The 24,925-nt window shown below is 38.5% G+C and overlaps 1 protein-coding gene across 1 annotated transcript in view; it reads left to right on the top strand.

Moving 5' to 3' along the window:
- LOC149846104 (Tetratricopeptide repeat (TPR)-like superfamily protein) overlaps positions 1-24,925 on the top strand; it is a 37,911-nt gene that overhangs the window by 7,372 nt on the left and 5,614 nt on the right. Inside the window, exons 6-12 of the mRNA XM_089996175.1 lie at positions 3,611-3,649; positions 20,394-20,515; positions 20,974-21,120; positions 22,068-22,157; positions 22,260-22,384; positions 23,444-23,649; positions 24,412-24,536. Coding sequence (XP_089852301.1) covers positions 3,611-3,649; positions 20,394-20,515; positions 20,974-21,120; positions 22,068-22,157; positions 22,260-22,384; positions 23,444-23,649; positions 24,412-24,536 — 854 coding nt within the window. The remainder of the gene's footprint in view (positions 1-3,610; positions 3,650-20,393; positions 20,516-20,973; positions 21,121-22,067; positions 22,158-22,259; positions 22,385-23,443; positions 23,650-24,411; positions 24,537-24,925) is intronic.

Raw genomic sequence — 24,925 nt, forward strand, 5'->3', positions numbered from 1 at the left:
GACCCTGCGTCAAGGCACCAATACTGTGGCGGATTACACTGCGAAGTTCCATCGCCTTTCCCTACAAGTGCAGATCGAGGAGATCGCCCGTCAGCAGGTCACGAGGTATATTTCTGGTCTCCGTCCTGCTATTTCTTACGACTTCAGTTGTATCACAGTCGAGTCACTGGATTAGGCAAGTAGTTATGCTATGAATGTAGAGGAGGAACTGAAAAGGAGACAGGAACATAGAACATCCCGTAGTGATCAGTCCAGTCAACCCAAGTCGAGTTTCCCAACCAGGGGAGCGAGCTCCCCTAGGAAGGAGGACTCAAAGTCTACCCCTAGCGCAGAATTTAGCAAACCTGATCAGTCTGGACCCGCGTACCACACCAGATTCAAGGGTAAACCCAATGAGTCCATTGTTCGTTGTTTTAGGTGTCAAGAGTTAGGTCATATTGCGTCCAAGTGTCCCACCATGAATAAGAACACTCATCTAACAGAGGGCATTATTGAGTCTGCGTCCGATAGCGAGAGCGAGGGTGAGTCGCTTGTTGAGGGGAATGACGAGGTGAAAGTCATAGAGTTCGATGGCAGCATCTAAAATTTGTTAACCATCCGTCATGTGTTGACCACATCCCGAGGGTCGGCCCCCACAAAATGGTTGCGAAATAATATTTTTAGAACCCGGTGTAACTGTGAGGGGGCGTGCGTGTGATGTTATCATTGATATTGGAGCGTGCGAGAATATGGTGTTCGAGAGTGTCGTGTCCACCTTGAACCTAAAAACAGAAAAATTGTCCCAACCTTATAAAGTGGCATGGTTCAAAAAAGGCAACGATGTGCCCATCACCCTGCGTTGTCTAGTTCGGTTCTCTATGAGGGAGCATTACCACGATGAAGTGTGGTGTGACGTGGCGCCCATGAGTGCATGTCACATCCTATTGGGACGTCCCTGGCAGTTTCACTGTAAGACCATCCATGATGGCCGTAGGAATACATACACATTTGTCTTTCAGGGTCATAGGATAGTTCTCCTTCCCACAAAGGAGACCGGGTTGCCCCGGCTCGCGAACCTACTAGACCGATCTTACCTCCTTGAGCTACCCAAAAATTGACATTCTTCTCCTACATTTACTGTGCCTGATCTAAGTGCTTACTGTAAGAAAGTCGTCGGAGTCGACTTTTTCCCAACCAGGGGAGAATGATGCAGAGCAGGATGGGCCTGAGTTCATACCGCGTGACTCACGTAGGGGACTGGATTTGCACTTTGGGAATTGGATCCAAGCAGTGGATCCAATTCCGATACTGGTTCCAAAACGTGGAGGGGAGGTACCACTGTGTACCAATGCCAGGCAAGCATAGAGATTATGGGTCAGACCGCTCCAGATCCAACAACAGGCCAGAGCAGCATCGACAGCGGGTCCGGGGCCGGATCCGCTACCCGGATCCAGCCAAAAGTCTTTAAAACCCCTCTAGGGTTTTGTGCGCAGGCAGAGAACATTCAGAAGTGCAGCCGCAGTTTCTTTTTTTCCTATTTCTTATTACGTTCCCTGTTATTCATTTCATTTCAGTGGTTTTCCTTGTTAGGTTAAGGTTTAAATTGTTTGTTTTACTTTTTCATTAAGTTGAGTTCATTGTTAAGTTGATTCTCATTGAAATAAAAATAAAGACAAAGATTTCAGTTTACACCACCGAGCCGATGGCCTGTTCTCTGCCTCAACTCCAGTTCGTTAACCACACTGAGCTCGTGGCTTCCTTGGAGCCGGCCCCCAAGCCTTCCAGAAATCCGGCACCTCCACTGCATCAGTTCTTCTCTTTCGTTGAAACAAAAATAAATGCCAATATCTTGAAGTTCAAGAAAGCGTTTCAAGTATGGGAGTATCTTGAAAGAATGCATACTTCAAGAGACTTGTCCCATAAATATTATCTACAAAAGAAGGCATTAACTCTTCAACAAGGTGAAATGACCGTTAGAGAATACTTTGCCGAGTTATCCACAGTTTGGGATGAACTTGCTCTCCAAGAACCTAAATGGAGTGGAGAGACAATTGAATTAAGAGCCAAACAATTAGAAGACGATCACTTCTTCAACTTTATATATATATATAATGGATGTGTATATTATATATATTTTTCTTGTAATGCCCTAAAAGGGTAAAATCATCATTTCCTATTTTACGCATATTCTCCTTTGAATGTGCTTGTAAATTTTCCTCTTTATTTTCTTTTCTTTTTTCTTTTCTTTTTCAGCCTTTGGGGGGCCCACAATATAGATGTTGGGTGGAGGGGCTCCAACGTCTATATGGAGCCCCTCAAGGTCTCCTTTTTGGTGTGTTATAAATAGGGGCTCAACCCCATTGTATTGTTTAAGCTTTGAGTCAAAGCTCTCCTCTATTCAATAAATATTCTATTTTTTATGCCTTTGTGCATTGGTGATCTCATGTATCTATTGTGCCTTTGAGCACACTTATTTCAAAGTGTTCTTCTTGTGCCTTTGTGCACACTTTATACATTGAGCACTTAGTGCTTTTTATGCACTTTGTCTCTTTGAAGACATTTTCACATGGTCGGCTGCGTCATGGTCCTTTTCTGCCAACTTAATAGCTGTATTATTTTGCCTTCTTGGTGTCTTATGAAAACTCTTCATCATTCACTTTGTACTTGCTTTATTTTATTTTAATGAATTTCTCTTTCACCTCAAAAACAAATATTGGGAGTATCGATTTCTTGCCCTGTTCTTTCCAAATTTTGGTTGAGATCTTATGTTCTTGATATTATGAAATGATTGTGTGGACAATAATATGACGGCCTGCAGATGATGTCTCTAGTATTTTGACTGGGGCGTTTCTTTACATACTAATTCTTGTATCTTGGAGATTTCATTTCATGTTTTCTGATCTGTTGTTTTACTGGAACGCTGAGACAAAATATATCTCCTTAAACTTTCATCTTGAATCTTCCTTCTACACAGTCAGCATGCTGCAATTGTTTATGCTTTGACTTATCTTTTGGTTCATATGAGATATCTCCCTTTTGGAGCTTTCCTTGCTGGTGAAGGGCGAAAATGGATCACATTCAGGTTAAAACATGGTCGATCTGGATTCAGGTCCAACTTCTTTAACAATGGGTTCAGGTCCAGGTCCTGAATTAACCTAGTTTCAACGTAGTGGACTTAGATCTGCTGACCCAGATCTTTTTTTGGTAAGATAATATTGGCTACCATAATAAATGGTGAAAGGATATGGAAACATGGATTTTGCATGTGAAAAGTAGAATAAAATCAGATCTGATCTGGACCCATATATATATATGTATGTATGTATAAATCCAATAGAAAATACAGACCTGAATCCAAATAGATCTTGTCAGATAAAAGAAAATCTGATCTGGATAAATAAACCTTACTTTTTGATCTGTATCCACGAAAAGAAGTCTGGCTGATCCCTATGTAAGGTGCAGGTGTGGGCTATTTTGTAGTTTCTAATTTTAAATTTCCATGCCTGTCTTTTGTTGTGATTATTTATTTGAATTTGTTTTTGATGCTTATGCAAGCATAATTAATGCATTTTGTATATCAAGGATAACCTCATACCTTGTTGTTTAACGTAATTTTCTGGATTATGTGCAGAGGAGTTAGTGAAGCTTGGAATAACTGATGATGTGAGAGGTGAGATTCATGAACTGGTGCAAATTTTTTTAAGCTTTTGGTATTTGCTATTCCAAATAAAATAAAAGCACGACCATTGGTTACTATCCATTGTTTGTGCTGGTTTATTATTTCTACAAAATCTTCTTGGGTGGAAACTGCAGTTATGTATCCATTCCAACACTAAGGCTCTGTTTGGGAGCTTACTGTCAAAGCACCATGGGAGTAGAAGTGTGGAATCCATATCATCAGATTTTGTTTGGGAGGATGGAGAAATGGTATTTGAGGGTGTTGGCATAGGAAATGCCACCTCCAAATCCTTAAACCAACTACCACCATGGAGAGGTAGTAATTTTCAAATGTATCGCCGACACCCACTCCGATGGTGCTTTCAACTATCACCCAGTTCAGTTTTAAAGGTGCATTGATTGACCGCCCCCCTTCCCAAACACCTTTCATTGGAAATGGGAAAGGAATGACTAAACTATCCCAAACAAATGTTATGAGAAATGCCAAATCCATGTTTTTTACTTCATATGTGGAATCCGTAGCTGCAACCCCAGCGTCTGGCTTCCAAACAGAGCCTGAGTATGTAGACAAATAGTCCATTGATTGTGTCATGGCTATCATTTCATATGTTTGATGTTGTTAAGTTGTACATATAAGTATATATATTTAACTATATATACTTATATATATATGTATGTACATATATATACATATAAATGTGTATATATATATCTTATATTGTGTATATTGTTGTAATAGGTAATACCCATTAGGGGTATTTTGGTCATTTCAGTAATTGTAATAGGCTGTGCCCATTAGGTGCACATTAGTCCTTATTTATTTATTTTTACTTTTGTTCTTTTTAGATTTAATAGGGGCTTTTTGGTCTTTGATCAAATAGAGCTGTTGGGAGCTCCCAATGGCTCTATTGAGTCTCTCTTGTCTATATAAAGGGGATACCTCCCCTCTCTTGTATCATGCTTGTCTCAAGCATTTTATATGCAATACATTCTATATTTTGTATGTTGTTTTTTGCTCATCAGTGGCTTTGTGCTTGTGTTCTTGTATTGACCCATAAGTGGTGCTTGGTTGTGCACAAGAGTGTGTGTTTGTAAGCCCATAAGAGGCATCTACTTGTGTTTTTTCTATTTAATTACATGGTACATGAGCCTTGGTGCTCTTGGATTGTAACTTGTATTTGAAGACTGCGTGGTGGGCTGTGAAGATCACAGGAGCGTCAGTTCGTTGCTTCAAGAAGCATGCCATCAATTTTCTTCAACTTTTTCTCTTCTCATCTTCCTTTTTTTCTTCTCTTTTCTCCTCTCTTTTTCTTTGCTTCCATGGACAACATAGAAGTTGTAACCGTTGTTCCCATCAAATTTGATGGGACCAACTATAACATGTGGGGGCATCACAGTAAAGAGAATCTTGGTGGCACTTTGTTGATGGTTCTACTTCGGAACCTCAACTTATTCTTACCAAGGTTGTTGTGGGGGAAATGGTGAGACTAAAGAGGAGACTCTTAAAGGGAATGAGAGAGAAAAGACTCTCTTAGACTATAAAAAAACCTATAAGGCATGGGAAGTGGGTCATGCTAAAGTGGTATCTCTTCATGGGGAGCATGTGTGAGAAACCATGCGAAAATATTTTAGAATTTTAAAGAGCGGATGAGGCTTGGACCTTCATCAAGCAAACCTATACCCAACGAGATGCCGCACACAAGTGGGAGTTACGAGATAAGATTCATAATTGTGAACAATGTAACAACAGTGTTAGAGAGTACCATGGAACTCCCAAAAGTCTTTGGGACCAAATGGCAAAATTGGAGCCTATTTGGGATACACCAAATAATGTTCTTCTAAGGAGAAATCAAATCCTTGAAGAGCAATTTTTTCAATTTATAAGGGGTCTTAGACTCAAATTTGAGCAAGTGAGGGTTGTTAAAATATAGCTTGCGTATGGATCTGGATCCAGATCCATACGCATGGTATGTTAATGAAACACATGTTGTATTTCTCTCATTAATGGCATCCTTGTAATATCTCTGATATTACAAGGATAGTTGTATAGCTGCTTCATACATAAAATGGTTAGGGCTTGGAGGTCGAGCTATTGTGAGCCGCCCTAGCCATTGTGTTCTCTCTCTCTCTCCTGTAGATGTTGTACCAGATATAAAATCTGATATGGTATCAGAGCACAGGCCATCCTGTGCGTGAAGAAGCTCTGAAACAGCAGATCGTGAACTGCGTGAACAGCGTGTTCCTCCTTTCGCAGATCGTGAACTGCGTGTTCTTCCTTTCAGCGTGTTCCTCCTTTCAGCGTGCTCATCGAGATGGGGACAACGTGTTCATCGAGAACAGCGTGAGCAGCAGATCGTGAACAGCAGCACTGCGTGAACATCCTGTGCGTGAAGAAATTCTGAAATAGTAGATCGAGAACAACAGCCTTTAAAATCTCATCCTCTGAAATCTCCCCTTCTGAAAGTTGGTACTTTTCTTTTCCTTTCAGCGTGAACAACGTGCTCATCGACTGTGTTCATCGAGAACGCAGATCGTGAACAGCAACTCATCGACTGTGTTCATCCCAAGTTCTCTCTTTTCTGTTACTCTATCGTCTGTGTTGGTTCCCAATTTTTTTAAAACATCACGATTGCTGTTTCCCTTTTTATTTCAAACCAGTTTTGATTCCACAAGTTTCCTTTCCTTTCCTTCATTGCTGTTTTAGTGTTCTTTGTGCAACACTTTTGGTCGTACATGTATATGCCTTATTACAGTTTTACTGATTGATTAAGTGATCTCAAATCTGTTTATTTCTTTTCATTCATCTTGTTTGCTTATTCATTATTCCACTGATATGGATTACTCTTCGTCTTCATCATTCGGTCCCTCTGCCAATTTCTTGAGTCAGCTTGTTACAGAAAAACTTACTCTTTCTAATTTTTTGACCTGGAAAAGGCAAATCCTTCCTTTTATACGGAGTCAGGATCTCGATGAACATTTGGATGGTTTAGTTCCTATACCACCACGACTTATTTTGCAGGAAACCAAGGATGAGAAAGGTGACACAATTACCATTTCCATTAAGAATCCAGAGTATACAGTTAGGAGGAAGCGGGATCAGTCTTTGGTTGCTTATATTACGTCAACACTCTCTCAAGAAATGTTGGTTACTTTTTCAGATGATTGCACTGCGGCGGATCTGTGGAGTAAGCTGTCACAGACTTACTCTCAGATATCAGAATCCCGAGTTATGTTCTTAAAAAATGAATTTCAAAGTTTGAAGAAAGGCTCCATGACAGTCATGGAATACATAGGCCGCTTGAAGAGTATTACTGATCAATTGGCTGTTGTTGGAAGTGCTATTGCAGATAAAAATAAAGTTCAACAACTTCTCAATGGATTGGGTCCTGACTTTGACATGTTTACCACAGCTTTATCATGCCTTCCTCACTTGCCCACTTTTGACGACCTCCAAGCGAAACTTCTCCAGCATGAGATGATTATGAAGCAAAGGGCAGAAGGAAATGAATCAACTCGTCCTCATTCAGTTTTGGCCATGGACACTTCTGTAGGTTTTGGACGATGGAATGGAGGGCATCAAGGAGGCAAAGGCCGCAGACGTTTTGGGCAGGGAGGACGTGGTATCTTGCCTACACCTAATATTTCAGGGGGTTTTAATACAGGGAATCAGAGGAGAGTGCCCACTTGTTTCTTATGCAACAAAAGAGGACATGTGAAAGCTGATTGTTGGTTCAATCTACAGAATAGAGGAAAAATAAACAAAATTGAAAATAAATCCGCTACTGCTGTGGACACAAAAGGGCCATCCACAGATGTGCAACAACTTTTGTTATCAGCATTGTCACAAATGACGATCAAGCAAAATGAACAAGGCGAATGGTATGTTGATTCAGGTGCCGCCACACATGTTACGGGTAATGCGGGTAAGTTATCTCACTTATTGCCTTACTTTGAAAAAGGTAGTATAGTTACAGGAGATGAAACTTATCACTCCATTAGTCATACTGACAATGCACATATCCCTATGTCAAAGTCCTCACTTCACTTGTCCCATGTCCTTCTTGCTCCTAATATTAAAAAGAACATTGTTTTTGTAGCTAAATTTGTTGACGATATGAATTCTTCTGTCGAATTTACTCCCTCTTCTGTTTATGTTAAGGATCTACAAACGAAGGAGACGTTCGCTAAGGGGGGGCGACAAGGAAACATGTACGTCTTCAAGGAGATTCCTTCAGTGTCTTCGTCTTCAGTCCCAGTCCTCCAGTTGAAGTCGTCCAAGCATTCTTCAGTGTCTTCGCCTTCAGAGTCTTTGTTTTTTCCTTCATTGGAAGTTTTTAATTCATCTCATTGTAATAAACCAAATATTTGGCATAGTCATTTGGGACATTGTAGTCGAGGTTTCGTTGAAAATCTTGTATCTGATGGTCTCCTTCCAAAGTCTAGTTTATGTTCATTTTCTGATAATAATAATAAATGTTCTTCATGCAAACTCTGCAAAAGTCATGTTCTTCCTTTTCATATTATAAATAAAAGAGCTTCAAAGCCATTTGAGATTATTTGTTCTGATGTTTGGGGACCCGCACCTATTCCTTCTCTTTCTGGCAGTCGTTACTATGTTATCCTTATTGATTCCTATTCTCGATATACTTGGATATATTTCTTAAAACACAAGCATGAAGTTTTTTAAATATTTCGGGAATTCCATTCGATGGTCAAAACAAAGTTTGCTTGTGATATTGTGCATTTACAATGTGATGGTGGAGGAGAGTATTCATCGAACGAGTTTATTGGCTTTCTTCGGGATAAAGGAATAAGTCGATAGGTTTCTTGCCCTCATACTCCTCAACAAAATGGGGTTGCAGAGAGGAAACACAGACATATTGTTGAGAGCGCGATGAGCATGTTACATGATAGCAATGTGCCCGTTAGTCTCTGGACAGAAGTTTTTCACACATCTGTTCATATCATAAATCGTCTTCCTATGACACTTTTGGATCGGAAATCTCCCTATTATACTTTATTCGGGCATCATCCCTCTTACGATGAGCTGCGTGTTTTTGGTTGTGTATGTTATGTACATGTTGATTCATCTCTGCGAAATAAGTTTCAGGACAAGGCTGTCAAGTGCAGATTTGTTGGGTATGCAGATGAATACAAAGGTTATCGATGCTATGATCCTACTACAAAACGTATTAGGACCTCCAGAAATGTTGTTTTTGACGAACAAAATTTTCAGGTCAATGACTCTGCAGCGTTGCCATCTCGAGAATTAGAAGTATATGATCCATGGATGAGCGCAAATCTTTTTGCTAATACAGGAGAAACTTGTTAGACAAATTGTCCTTCCTTCGGCTTGAGTAGGGAGTTGAATGACTCATAAATACATGTTGAATCATCTCCAGTTGAGTCTCCAGTTGAGCCACCCCCAGTAGAACGCTTCTCTGGGCAGATATACACTAGACGGGACAAAAATACAGAGCCGAGAAATGTGGAAAGCATCACCAATGATCCGGCTCAATGGCCGTCACGCATTAAGCATCCTATTCAATGATGGGTGAGTTATGAACCTTCTCCCTTGATTTCCAGTTGTTTATGTTTCAGCTCACAAAACAGGTTGAACCCACTTGTTTTAATCAAGCTCTTCAATCCCGTCATTGGACTGAAGCTATGAATGAAGAAATGAAAGCTCTTCATGAATGCCAGACTTGGGAAATAGTCCCTCGGTCAGAAGGAAAGAATGTAGTTGGCTCAAAATGGGTTTATAAAACAAAGTATAAGCCTGAAGGAAGCATTGACAGATATAAGGCACGACTTGTTGCTCGAGGATTCACACAACAATATGGTGAAGACTACGATGAAACTTTTAGTCCGGTAGTCAAAATGGGTACTATTCGTGTCATCATATCCCTAGCAGTCGATCGAGGTTGGAGCCTTAGCCAGATGGATGTTAAAAATGCATTTTTGCATGGAACTTTAAATGAAGAAGTGTATATGGAGCAACCTCCTGGTTATGCCGAGAAGGATCCTACTGCCTGGGTGTGCAAACTAAGGAAATCTCTGTATGGGTTGAAACAGGCGTCCCGTTCCTGGTTTGAAAGTTTCTCTATGCAAATTCAAAGTTATGGTTTTAGAAGATGCTCTCTGGATCACTCACTCTTTATTTTTCAAAAGACAGACATTGTTATACTTCTTCTTATATATGTTGATGACATTGTGATCACTGGGAGTTCAGATAATCATGTGCAAGACGTGAAGCAGTTTTTAATGAAAACTTTCAAAATGAAAGATTTAGGGGAGTTGAGGTACTTTTTTGGTGTGGAAGTTGACAGACAACAAGACACATTGACACTCATGCAACAAAAATACACTCTTGACCTTCTGGAAAGAGCCGGGATGACGAATTGCAAACCAGTCATTACTCCTAGTGTATTACATCAAAGGCTGAGCTCTGAAGATGATCATCTTTGTGTCAACCCTACAATGTATAGAAGTCTCATGGGAATGTTACAGTACTTGACCTTTACCAGACCTGATATAGTTTATGCTGTCAATCAGGTATCCTAGTTTATGCATGTTCCAACGGAGGGTCATATGGAAGCTGTGAAGCGCATTCTATGCTATTTAAAAGGAACTATAGGAGACATACTTGTTTATCGCAAGAACGATAATTTGCATAGAGGACATGAACTCATCACTTATATAGACGCAGATTGGGCAGGGGATCCAGATGAGAGACGATCTGTCTCTGGATATTGTGTATATATTGGACACAATTTAGTGTCCTGGAGCAGCAGAAAACAAAAGGCAGTGGCACGATCGAGTACAGAGGCTGAATACAGATCGATGGTTGCAGACACGGCAGAAGCCACATGGATTAGACACTTATTGAGTGATCTTGGGGAGACAATTATTCAATCTTTTCTTCTATGTGACAATCAAAGCACAATAAACATTGCATGTAATCCTATCCAGCATAGCAGAACGAAGCACATTGAGATTGATCAACATTTCATACGGCAGAAAGTCGAGATGAAGGAGATAGAACTACGTCATGTTCGAACAAAAGATCAAGTGGCAGACTTGTTTACCATGGGGTTAACATGACGTCAATTTTGGCTATTGAAGAGCAAGTTGTACATGATCCAAAATCACGTACAACTTGAGGGAGGGTGTTAAAATATAGCTTGCGTATGGATCTGGATCCAGATCCATACACATGGTATGTTAATGAAACACATGCTGTATTTCTCTCATTAATGGCATCCTTGTAATATCTCTGATATTACAAGGATAGTTGTATAGTTGCTTCATACATAAAATGGTTAGGGCTTGGAGGTCGAGCTATTGTGAGCCGCCCCAGCCATTGTGTTCTCTCTCTCTCTCTCGCCCTGTTTCCTATAGATGCTGTACCATACATAAAGTGTTGGCCGAAGTATGTATGGAAGAAACACGATTGAAGACCATGTTCTAGCTAAAGGAATCCAAAGATAATATGTTGGCCGTCTCAAGACCCAGAGCAAACATTAATACGTGTTGGCCAAAGTATGTGTTGAGAGTATGTGGTTTAAGTTTAAACCTTCTTAGTTTGGAGGTTATTTGAAAGTTTTATTAAATAAGGGACTTAGATGTAATTTATTATTTTGGCCTCTCTCTATTTAACATAGAGAGAGCTCTAATGTTAATTAACGAGTTTCTCTACATGTGCAGCCGTCTCTCTCTCTCTCTCTACCTAGGGTGTGGTGCATCTTTCTACATGGTATCAGAGCATTGATCGTGGGAGCTTAATCGATCGTGATCAAACTGTTGCCGAGTTTCTCTCTTCACCAATCGATCGTGGTTAGCTATTTATGTTTCTGTGTAAGATCTGATAACAGATCTGGGTTTTGACCTAGGTCATGGCCCAGATCTGTCATCAGATCTAAGGGAACATGATGCGTGCTCCTCGTTTCCTGTTTTTTTGTCTGTTGCCGTGATTCCCTGTTGTCGCGATATCCCTGCCGTGATTCCTGTTGCCGTGATTCCTGTTGCCGTGATATCCCTGCAGTGATTCCCTGTTGCCGTGATTTCCTGCCATGATGTTTTGATTGCCAAGTTTTATGGCTGTAATATCCTGATGTTTGGGCTTTGGCAGCAATCTTCTTGTCGAGTTTTTTTTGTCGTGACTTCCTGTTATTTGAGAGAAACAACAATCACACTTGTTGTGCTGTGCTGGTGATTGAGATATGACTGTCGAGCATATGTCTGGGAGCAACCTCTGTTATGATTCAGTTTATGCATATGCAGAGTTATGTTGGTCGTGACTCCCTGCTGTGCTGAAAAAAAATTGGTACTATTATTCATGTGTGTGGGCTGCTGTTCACTACTGTCGTGGAAACTGCAGGCTTGATTCCCTGCTGTGTTGGAAAATTACGCTTGTTGTGGGCTGCTGTTTCTTACTGTCGTGGTTTTGTGTGCGTGTGAACAACTGCTGGTTGTCGTGTGAGTGCAACACACGCTATTCCCTGTGTAGATTGAAGTCTGTCCAGATTTTTTTTATCTCTGCTGAAACAGAAGTTTATCTGTAAGGTTGAATGAAACCAACTATGCCAGGTGGTCCAGAACGTTCATGATGTCGGTATCTGGACATCGTAGAAAACATATCTTGTTGGAAGAAGAACCCACTGAAAAAGTGGGAAAATATGTGACCTGGGATGAAGATAATGACATAGTTATGTCATGGATCATGAATAGTGTCGAAACTCATATTGCAGATGGTTTAATTTATTATAATACAGCCAAACGGTTGTGGGACAATCTTAGAGATACGTATTCACAAGAGACTAATGTGAGTCGTATCCTGCAAGTCGAACAAGAGATATATAATTTATAGCACGGAGATCAGACCTTGGCCCAGTATTATGCATCAGTAAAAACTCCGTTTGAAAGACTCAATGCTCACAGGCCTCTTTGTTGTTCGAAGCAGAAGGATCATCAAGAACATACTATGGTTGCTTGTTTTCTTACAGGCTTATCTTCAGAATTCTCTGTTGCAAAAGTCCAAATGTTGACTGGATCAGATGTACCTACTCTTGCTGATGCATACAATCGCCTGAGTAGACTTGCGATATCTCTTCCACAATCACAGCCTGTGACCCAATCATCAGCTCTAGTTGTCTCCTCTGGTTATGGGCGTGGAAATATTCAGAATATCAGAGGACGAGGTCGTGGACGAGGTATGTGAGGCAGAGGAAAACTTCAATGTAAATTTTGTGGAAAATCTGGACATTTAGAAGATCGGTGCTGGGATAAACATGGCCGGCCAACCTCTTCTTCATCAAATTCATATGCTCCAAAAGCAAATGTTACTACAGTGCTTCACGAGCATGACTAATGAGTTCAAATTTGTGCCAAGTATGGAGCAGTATGCTTTCATGGTTGATCTTCTCAGTCGTTCAGGACGTTTTGAGGAAGCAATGGATTTGATTACTAGAATCCGCTTGAACCTGATGGAAGCATTTGGGGTTCTTTGCTTGCTACTTGCAGAGTGCATCAAAATGTCAAACTTGCACAGATTGCTGCTGAGCAGCTATTCCTATTGGAACCAGAGAATCCAGGAAACTATGTGACTCTTAGGGGTCTGATGAAGCCTTACGGGTTTAGTTTGATTGAGGCTGAGATCTAAGCTTCCTGCATCATCATCATCATCATCATCATCATCATCATGCCTTATCCCAACATGGATTCAACTTAATGAGTCATATTTCTCCATTCTTTTCTATGCAGAATTCATTGAAGCTCGTTCCCTTTGAGTCAGAGTCAGTCTAGTAATAAAGTTTTTGAACTTCTTCATGTAGATGTAAGATTCCTACTAGGACTCAGTGTCGATACTATCTTGTTATTGTTGATGACTTCTCTAAGTTGTCATGGGTGTTTCTAATAAAAGAACGGTCTGAAGTTCCAAGTATTATCAGATCCTTAATTCTTGAAATAAAAACTCAGTTTGAATCTATTGTCAAGATTGTTCGCACTGATAATGCTCTTGAGTGTAAATCAAAAGTTCTGTTACAATTTTACCAAGATCATGGCATTCAACCTCAAACTTCCTGTGCCTATTCCTCTCAACAAAATGGGGTGGATGAGCGAAAACATAGGCACCTGCTTGATGTTGCTCGGACCATTATGATTCAATCTAATGTTCCTGCGTTATACTGGGGTGATGCGATTACCACTGCTTGTTATCTGATCAACCGCATGCCTTCTTCTTCCGTGGGTGATCAAATTCAATTACATATCCTAAAACCCAATACCCCACTCTTCTCTTTCTCTCCCAAAATATTTGGATGTGTTTGTTTTGTACACAAATTTGGCCCTGACCGTGATAAATTAGCTGCTCAAGCTACAAAATGCATATTTATAGGTTATCCCAAAAATCAAAAGGGATATCGATGTTATGATCCTAATTCTCGCCGAGAGTATATTAGTGCGGATGTATCTTTCTTGGAATCCACTCCATATTACTCTAGTACCGGTTCCCCACTGCAGGTTGATCCAGCTGAGTCTTTTCCATTACCTATACCTTCTTTTCCTTTGGAATCCGTGCCCTAATTACCGAACCAAACTTCATCCTCTTCCAGATTTCATAATCCTCCATTGGTATATGTGCGTAGAGCTCCACCTCCGCAAGTGCCTTCATCTTCTTCTTCCCCTGAGGTAAGTTCTACTGACAATAATGATCTTCATGATGATGATAACAGGCCTATTGCTCTACGAAAAGGGACACGACAATGTACCTTATATCCCATATCTCATTTTGTCTCCGATGTCAGAATTGGAAATCAGATGAAGTCTTTTATTTCAGCCTTATCTGCTGAAACTATTCCTCTGAACTATCAGCAGGCAGAACTTGATAATCGCTGGAAGCTGACTATGCAAGAAGAAATGGATGCTTTAGTATCTCAGCATACATGAGATCTAGTTGATTCCCCAGCAGATGCTGACATTGTTGGATGTAAATGGGTATATACAATAAAGTACAAATCTGATGGTTCTATTGAAAGGTACAAGGCCAGATTAGTAGCAAAAGAGTATACTCAGACATATGATATTGATTTCTTTGAAACCTTCTCTCCTGTTGCACGGATGGGTACCATTCGTCTTGTTCTCTCAGTAGTTGTTCAACATGGTTGGAGCTTGTATCAATTAGATGTGAAAAATGCATTTCTATATGGGGATCTATCTGAGACTGTTTACATGCAACAACCTCCAGGATTCGAGGTTGAGGGGGAGTGTCAGAAGGTGTGTAGATTGAGAAAGGCAATTTATGGCTTGAAACAAAGTCCTCGTGCATGGTTTCAAAAGTTGTTTGAAGTGATGTCACGCTTTGGCTTTAATAGGTCAGCAGCCGATCATACATTATTTATCAAGAAAACTAGCTCTGGCATAGTTGTTATGGTGGTATATGTGGATGACATCATTCTTACAGGAGATGATGTGAAAGCTATTGAAGCCACAAAGGCTCATCTTCAAAAACACTTTGTTACAAAAGACCTTGGTTCACTCAGGTATTTTCTGGGTATAGAAGTTGCCAGGAGCCGTGAAGGGATGATTTTGTCTCAACGGAAGTATGTTCTTGACTTACTAAAGGAAACGGGAATGTTGGGAGCCAAACCAGCAAATATTCCCATGGACCATAAAATTCAGTTGTTTGAAGAAGGGTCAAAACCGGTTGATAGCAAAAGCTATCGCTCCCTAGTAGGGAAGCTACTGTATGTAACTGTGACCAGATCGGATATTGCTTTAGCAGTAAGCAAAGTTAGCCAGTTTATGGACAAACCAACTGAGGTACACTGAAATGCAGCTATTATGATTCTCAGATATCTAAAATCTTCTCCTGGAAAGGGGTTATTGTTCAGGAAAGGTGGAACTCTGCAGATAGTGGCCTATTCTGATGCTGACTATGCAGGATCTGTAGTGGATAGAAAATCTACCACAGGATTCTGTGTGTTTCTGGGAGACAACTTGATTTCTTGGAGAAGTAAGAAATAAAATGTGGTTTCTAGGTCGAGTGCATAATCAAAATATCGGGCTATGGCCCAAACAACTGCTGAATTGATGTGGGTTCGTACTGTTCTTCATGATCTTCAGGTGAAGGTTTCCTCTCCTATGACCATGATGTGTGATAACAAGGCTGCAACATATATAGCAAACAATCCTGTCTTTCATGAGAGAACAAAGCACATTGAGGTTGCTTGCCACTATGTAAGAGATATGGTTCAAGCTGGACATATCACTACCAAATATCTAAAGTCGGAAGATCAAGTTGCAGATATGTTTACAAAACCCCTTGCTAGACCAAATTTCTCAAAATGTTGTGACAAGCTGAACATGATTGATATCTATGCTCCAACTTGAGGGGGAGTGTTGAGAGTAGGTGGTTTAAGTTTAAACCTTCTTAGTTTGGAGGTTATTTGAAAGTTTTATTAAATAAGGGACTTAGATGTAATTTATTATTTTGGCCTCTCTCTATTTAACATAGAGAGAGCCCTAATGTTAATTAACGAGTTTCTCTACATGTGCAACCGTCTCTCTCTCTCTCCCATCTCTCTCTCTCTACCTAGGATGTGGTGCATCTTTCTACAGTATGTATGGAAGAGACAAGATTGAAGACCATGTTCGAGTCCAAGGAATCCAAAGATAATGTGTTGGCTGTCTCAAGACCAAGAGCAAAGATTTACAGGTACAAGCCTCCTCATTTCACAAAATCTAATTTTGGGAAGCAACGAAGTGACGAAGGGAGAAAAAAATTATGTCATAATTGTGGAGAACCAGGGCACATCAAGCATTATTGCCCCAAGTTTAAAGAAAAAGATGAGCGAAGAGTGACAAACGTAGATGCATCACATGAGGACAAGAGTATAACTAATGGAGATTCCAAATCCATTGGAATCATGTCTTTGTCCCAACTAGTGGAGGCCTTACAACCTCTTCTCAAGGGATCATCTTCTTCCATCTTGGGTGCCACGGTCTCCTCTTATTCTCATCTAAGATCTTCAATCCGGGATGCAGATTGGGGAAGACTATAGAGAAGGAGATCTTTACTACATAGATCCATTGATTATTCCTAAAAATACTTTTTGTTACAATGTACAAAATTTGGATATTGTTTTATGGTATCAAAGGCTAGGTCATCCTCGCATATCTAAATTATCTTGAGAAAATTTTATAATAAAAATTTTGATGCACTGATTGAATTCTTGAAAAAATGAAGGCCATTCCCTTTTAAGAAAGAACTTTTTTGCTACTAAACCACTTTAATTAATACATTCAGATGTATGGGTTCCGGCACCTTGCTTATTATGTGATCTTTGTTGATGGCTATGCTCGATACATATGGATTTATTTTCTTAGGCACAAAAATGAAGTATTTGAAATTTTCAAATCTTTTCATAACTTAGTCAAAAATTTATTTCAATCTAATAAAAGCTATTTTCACTCTCATTCGGGGAGAGAATTTATGTCAAATGATTTCAAAAAGTATTTAGAACTAAATGAAATTATTCACCAAAGATCTTGTGCTTATGTGCTTATACTCCTCAACAAAATGGTTTGACAGAAAGAAACATGGGCATATTATACAAACTACTAAAACTTTACTTATTTAAAAATAATGTTCCAAAGGAATTTTGTGCCGAAGCCGTACTTACCGTTGTTTACCTTTTAAATATAATTTTTTCTGTCAAGCTTCAAAACATTACACTTCTTGAAAAACTTTTTAAAATTTTTCTTGGTTACTCTAGATTGAGAACCTTTGGATGCAAATGTTTTGTTCTTACCAACAAAAATGATAAATGATCTCTTCGGGCTATTCCTTGTGTTTACCTTAGGTATAGTGAAACTCAAAAAGGTTTTAGATGTTATGAACTAAAAAATGATAAACTTTATATTTCTAGAAATGTAACTTTTTTGGAAAAGGAAAGTTTATTTGATCAAAGTGTGCCTAAGAAAGATAATAATTATTCCTTTTTGTTTGTGTTGCTTCCTAAGGAAAATTCTTTAAGTATTGATATTCTTAATGAAGAACTTGTGCCAAATACTCTTGGTGATGAGAACTATGATATGGATAGAAGTAAACTTCTAGTTCTTCAATATAGAAGAGACAACGATAGTCAACCTAATTCCTTGGAAAAATATTCTAACCTTGAGTCACAAGAATCTAGCAGTCTTAGGAAATTCACTAGGGAATCTAGACCCCCATATAGGTTTTTATCCTATGAGTCATTTTACCCCCAATATAGAGCATGTCTATCAGAACATTTTCCCTATTTCAAACCCAATACCTATAAATATGCCAAAAGTCATCCAGAATAGATAGAAGCCATGAACATTGAGCTTAAAACTTTAGAAAAATCAAACATGTGACAAATAGAAGATCTACCAAAAAAAATTCATAGGTTGCAGCCTTGCAGGTGGGTTTACAAGGTTAAAACAAAGATTGCTGGTTTTCTAGAACAATATAAGGCTAAGTTAGTAGCCACGGGTTATTCTCAAGAATATGATATAGATTACGATGAAACATTTGCACCAGTAGCTAGGATGACTTCAATTAGAACCCTCATAGCTATAGCTGCCATTAGGAATTTGCACATTTATTATGGATGTCAAAAATGCATTCTTAAATGATGAATTAAAAGAAGTATACGTGGATCCACCACCAGGATATGATATTTCAGAGGGAAAGATTCTTCATTTAAAAAAGACTTTATATGGCTTGAAACATGCTCCTAAGGATTGATATGCTAGATTTAGTTCTGTTATGGTTAAGCTTGGTTTTAAATCTTGTTATACTAACACAATTATGTTTGTTAAGAGATTTGATTTAAGTGTTATTCTTCTTCTTCTCTATGTTGATGACATGATCATTACTGGTGGAGATAAACAAAGAGCTATTTATATTAAGAGTATTTTAAGATAGTTTTGATATAACATATCTAGGTTTTTTTTGATATTTCTTAAGGATTGAGGTAGGTTATTCTGCACATGGTTATTTACTGACTCAATCCAAGTTTGCGACTGAGATTATTAACAGGTCTAGAATTACAGATGAAAAGAGAGTGAACACGCTTAAAGTTATTAATGCAAAGATATAGATCTCACTCCTTATCGACAAATGATTGAAGCTCTTACTTGACGATTACTCGACCTGACATTTCTTGTACAATACATACAACAAGCTAGTTTCAATATTTTCCTACAACTGTGCATATGAGTGTTATGCGAATTATTAGATATTTACAAAATTCTGTTTCTAAAAGACTATTGTTATCTTCCTATTCTTCACTTGAATTAATTGCTTATACTAATTCTGATTGGAGAGAAGATCCCAATGAAGGACGCTCAACAACTGGTTTTTGTGTGTTTACAGGTGATTCGTTGGTATCTTGAAAATGCAAGAAGTAGCAAAAAGTGTCCCTATCATCAATCGAAGTTGAGTATCATGTCATGGCTACCATGACATTTGAAATCATGTGGTTGATAAGACTATTGGAAGATATGAAAGTGTATTTGTAGTCACCCTCCAAGCTATGCTTTGACAATAAGAGCGCAATCTACATAGTTGGCAATCACACGTTTTATGAACACACCAAGCATATCGAGATGGATTGTCACTATGTTCATGAAAAATATCTTAAGAAGACTATTGTTCTACCCTATGTAGCATCATAATTCCAATTAGTTAATTTCTTCACAAAAGCTCTTCCTTCTCCCTGTTTCTATTTCTTACTTGACAAACTTTCGGCAATCACACCGTAAGTTTGAGGGGGAGTGTTAAGTTGTACATGTAAGTATATATACTTATATATATTTGTATATATATACATATAAATATGTGTATATATATTATAGTGTATATTTTTGTAATAGGTAATACCCATTAGGGGTATTTTGGTCATTTCAATCATTGTAATAGGCTGTGCCCATTAGGGGCACATTAGTCTTTATTTATTTATTTTTTGCTTTTTGTCTTTTTTAGATTTAATAGGGGTTTTTTGATCTTTGACAAAGTAGAGCTGTTGGGAGCTCCCAACAGCCACTGTGATTCTCCCAAGGGCTCTATTTAGAGCCGTTGGGATGCTCCCAATGACTCTATTGAGTCTCCCTTGTCTTTAAATAGAGCCCTTGGGATGCTCCCAACGACTCTATTGAGTCTCCCTTGTCTTTATAAAGGGGATACCTCCCTTCCCTTGTATCATGTTTTTTTTCAAGCATTTTATGTGCAATACATTCTATATTTTTTGTTTCTTGCCCATTAGTGGCTTTCTGCTTGTGTTCTTGTATTGACCCATAAGTGGTCCTTTGTTGTGCACACTCTTGTGTGTTTGTAAGCTCATAAGACTTGTGCTCTTTCTATTTCGTTACAGTTGTGTTTTTGGGTTGTCATAGTTTGTCATGTTTCTTGAATTCTTATTTTCTTCTTAAATTACATGTTTACTGTTAAACCTTCAGAGCTGTTCCCTCTTGTAAAATTTCCTGACATAAGAAGTCTGTTTTTTTTTTTTTTTTGGATTAGCTCTCTTTTAGTTGGCTAAGTTTTATATGTTCTGCTGTTTCTCTTATGATTTTAAGCTGGAATTATTGGTTTAATTGCCTTATCTAAAGTCTAAGTCTAAGTCTCTCATGGCTCCTAAGACTTATGCTATTTACTTCTGAATTGTTTCTTTTTATTTGAGAGGTACTGTTTGTGGCCGTATTTTGTGCAGAGGTGGATTTGCAACACCGGACTATATGGATTGCAGGTGTGTATTTGATGCTACTGATGCAGTTGCTGGAAAACAAGGTTTCCATTGATTTGACACGGTCCGAATTTCTTGAAGCTCAAGAGGTAAGCTACTCCATGTTTTTTAAACTTTCGAAACTTGCTGCCAATTGTCAGAATACTTTTTCCATTTATGATAGGAAAACTATACAATCAAGCAAGAAATTGGGTTCAAAATTTTGTTTTATGAGAAAAATTGGAGAAAATGTACAAGTTAAAAAATTAAAATCCATTAAGTGCAAGATTTTCCAAGATAGAAATTTTAGTTGTGTACAATCTGAAGCAGCTGAAGTATTTATTCTAGTGTTTAATTACTTGAAATTGCTAACAATTTTGCTGCTGAACTCCGTCGAAGATTTTGATTTTGTGATCTGGAAATCAGAGGCTTATCTAACTGATGATACAAGTCACTACGAATTGGTTTGGTAGCCATTGATGTTTTTGTCTCAAACAACTAATGTATTCTTCATAAGACATTTTTGCAGACTTCTTGCACCTAACATGATGACTTATTTATTTTGCAGGCATTATGGCAAATGAAGAATTGGTTTCTACGTTTTCCAACCATCCTGCAAGGATGTGAGAGCATGATTGAAATGCTTATTGGGCAGTATGCACATTCCCTAGGTTGCTACAGTGATGCTGCTTCACATTTTATTGAAGCAGCAAAGGTTTGTTTTCTTGGTCTCCTCTTGAAGCCCATGAATTTTCCGAGTTGTAACCTGCTAACCTTAAAGCAAGCTAAATCGTGAAAATTGTTATATTCCTCTGGGTTAAGTCATGCTGATATAATGGTTGATGTCTTGCATCATCGAGCAATTCATTACTGGGGTTGGTACCTGCATGCTGCTGAGGTGGGCTCGGGTTTAATTTTCTGTTTGCCCTTTATCTACACCAGCACCACGCCTATACCTTCACATGACAAAATAATAATAAAGAAAAAGAAAAATGCTTGCAATCGGTTGTTTTACTTCGTAAGTTGAAAATATTTGTGTTTACTCCATGTTGCCAAGCTACTTGCTTTATTTGATTTTGAACACCGAGAGTCAGTTTCCTGCAGAAAAATTAGGGAGAACAAAAGCTTAATTGTTCATGCACACGTCTCATGGTGATGGAAGATGTCAACTATATCCTCACTAATGAAAAGAAAGAAACCCTGAAAAGTGCAAATTGATTTATAAATTATCGCATATATCACAGGGACAAGTACATGGGTCCATTATGCAACATGTATATGCTTTGTGCAACATGGATATTTATAGAACTATGGCATTGGGACATGATTGCATTGATGCACATGCTTTGGTACAACAAGAGGACTGCTCGCCGTTAAGATGAAAAAGGGTTTATTGATCGCCAGCTACCACCCTGCTTGATCAATACTTCAATATAATAGTTTGCTATAATAGAAGTTTATAGCAAGGACGATATTAATACTGCTGCTTATTATTATCATTGTGATAACAACAAAGATGACACTTTCTGAACTTATTATGCTTCAAGTGTTTCTATCCAGTGCTTCTGGTTATCTTGCTACGAGTGTAACTGGCGACCAGGAGCTTGAAATTATTGCAAATTGGAGTGGATCATTGTCTAACACATTGGCATTTTTTTGTAGTTGACTGAAAACAAATCATTTCAAGCCATGTGTCAAATTTATTCAGCTGTTTCCTATATATGCATTGGTGATGCTGAGTCCTCTTCCCAGGTGAAAATTCGATTTTCATGATCTTCAGTTGGGTCCTCGTTATGTGGTCACTTATCTTGATTCAGTAGATATTGAGTGATTTCTTTTGTTGTGCTCTTTCAGGCATTGGATTTAGTTGGTCCAATTTATAGGGTCATGGATTCCTTCATAGGTGTCCGGGAGAAAACTGGTGTTCTTTTTGCTTATGGGCTTCTGCAGATGAGGCAACATAATTTGCAGGAAGCACGGTATGATTATTAACAAGCCTATATAGTACTTTCGTGTAACATCTAATGTATTTAAGTATCAGAACTTTGAACACTGGGTTTCAACTTTCAAGACATTGATTTAACTGGAAATAAAACATGTCCATGTTATAGTCGCGGTAGTGTTAGTTTGTCGCTCATCTGCATTCTGCTCTGTATAGGGTATTTTGAAAGAACTTCACTTTATGGTGTTTTCACACTCTGGGCATCCAAACATGATCCATAGCACCAAAAAATGAAAAGATAATGATGACCTAGGTGTCTTAGTTTGCTGGTAGAGATGCTAGTGATATATCTGATATCTCATATCTCATCCACATTTGTATATCAGGTAAATTTTGGAAAGATTGTCTGGTAAATATGAATATCAGAAAATACTTGTGAGATTAGGTTCTTCTATCTTTTGGCCAACATTTCGTACTTTAACCAGATGAATGGGTGGTAGATAATTAAATGGTTTGTCTAGGTAGCAGAAAGATGTTGGTTCTGTTTCACTAATACAGAACATATGGACCAATTATGCATAATCTTTTGAAAATATAATTGCATGAAGATATTGAACCACCATTGTCTTTGGATCTGCCAATGCATCAGAGTGCCGTCCTGGCGGTATACCTCATATGATAGTGTCCAAGGTTGCTTTGTGCAAGCGAAGCAATGCACATGTACATGCACATATCCAGATGCACCCATAAACATTTGCACGGACTCAATTTTATAAGAAACATTTAATTGCTAATGGCAGGAAGCCTTGTGAAAAACATGGGCAAGAGTTAGAGTATGTTCAATGTTGTCTGAGAAAAATTCCAAGTTAACAAAGCTTGAGATTTCTAAATTCTAATCATGGAATCTGACTTTTGATACGGCGCTTTCATCTGACTGTTGATTGTTTCTATTTATTTCTTCATCATTGCTGCTGCTGCTTCTCCATCTTTTTTTTCCTCTTGTTTTTTCAGTTCTCTTTCTTAAGCATTACAATGTAACAAGGGGAAGAAGACTTAAAATAACATAATGTGACATCACTTTTGGACATGCATTCAGAATTCGCCTAGCAAGCGGACTAAGGCTCACTCATCAGCACTTGGGGAATATTCAACTTGTTTCGCAGTATCTTACTGTCCTTGGTAGTTTGGCATTGTCTCTACATGACACTGGACAGGCTAGAGAAATTTTAAAGTCCTCTTTGACATTGGCAAAGACACTCTATGATGTCCCTACTCAGATTTGGATACTTTCTGTTTTCACAGGTATATATGGTTCTGTAACTTCTGTTTTCTGTCGATCTCTTCTACCAGAGTTTCCCTTCGTGCGAGTTTGTCTCCTGCTTTTGACCTTTTAATTTAAAATTAATTTTGCAAACTATATGGGGTGAAAGATCAAAAACATTGGTTAAATTTGACATGAGCAGGAAGATATTGGTAAAATGTGTAATGCTTTTGGTTCTAGTCCCGACTTGGTTCTGTTTGTGTTGATAACTAAAACCAGGGAACTTTTGTACATTTTGATACTCTGTCCATGCCCTTTGCATGCCATATATTCAGAATTGTGCATTTCCTGTTCTATGTATATGATTATTGGCTTGCTCATGTTAAGGCTGCTAGACTTTAAGCTGATTCCGGAAATTGAACTTTTTCTGCTATTGCATTTGTCCTGAAACCTCAAACTCCTCTACAGGTATCCAGATTTTCAGTTGCATTAGTACTAGTTTGGTTATAGTGGGATAAACTATTACTTTGTTTTTTATGTTAACTAAAGCACTTATAAGTTAGGTTGGGAACTTGGGATGTTTTTCTGGACACTTGTGTTCTTTCGTTTCTGATATTCATTGCTCTAATTCCTCAGTCTGGCCGACAGACTTAGCTATAATATCCTTCAGGAAAGAGCTATACTTTTGATTTTGGCAGTCTTGTGGGCTATCATATGTCCATCCTATTTCTCAAAGTGATGCAAATTTCATCTATTTTGCATATCCATTTACTGTATGTGTTTTTAACATATTGATTGTGCAGCCTTATATAAAGAAATAGGAGAATCTAGAAATGAGATGGAGAACTCTGATTATGAGAGGAAAAAGACAGATGACTTGAAAAAGAGAATATTAGATGCAGAGTCATCGCCGCATCACCTTGAGCTGGTAAGTACCAAGTCTATCTAAATCTTATATTATCTCAAATTGATAATTGTTGAATTTATGGTATATCTGGGTTAAGCATGATGAAATGTTTCTGAGAATTCTGCCTATGGGTGTTCTTAGGGGTTTTGTCCATTGATGTCACACGCAAATTCTCACCCATGGGAATCCGGATTAATATCTATCTCGATAGAAAGAATATTCTTTCCATATTTGAGGAAATACTAAGAATGAGAATTCTTAAGAATGTAAAAGCAACATTTTCTTTCTAGCATAATAACGAAGGAAAAAAGAAGACAACATGATGTACAAAGTTACAAGAATAAAATGGACTACCCTTGTGCCATGATTTCTTATTTTAGTACAATTTGTTTCTGGAAAAAAGTTCTGAC

This window comes from Nuphar pumila, chromosome 2, assembly GCF_984573655.1.
Source record: "Nuphar pumila chromosome 2, dmNupPumi1.hap1.1, whole genome shotgun sequence".
NCBI classification, from domain to species: Eukaryota; Viridiplantae; Streptophyta; class Magnoliopsida; order Nymphaeales; family Nymphaeaceae; genus Nuphar; species Nuphar pumila.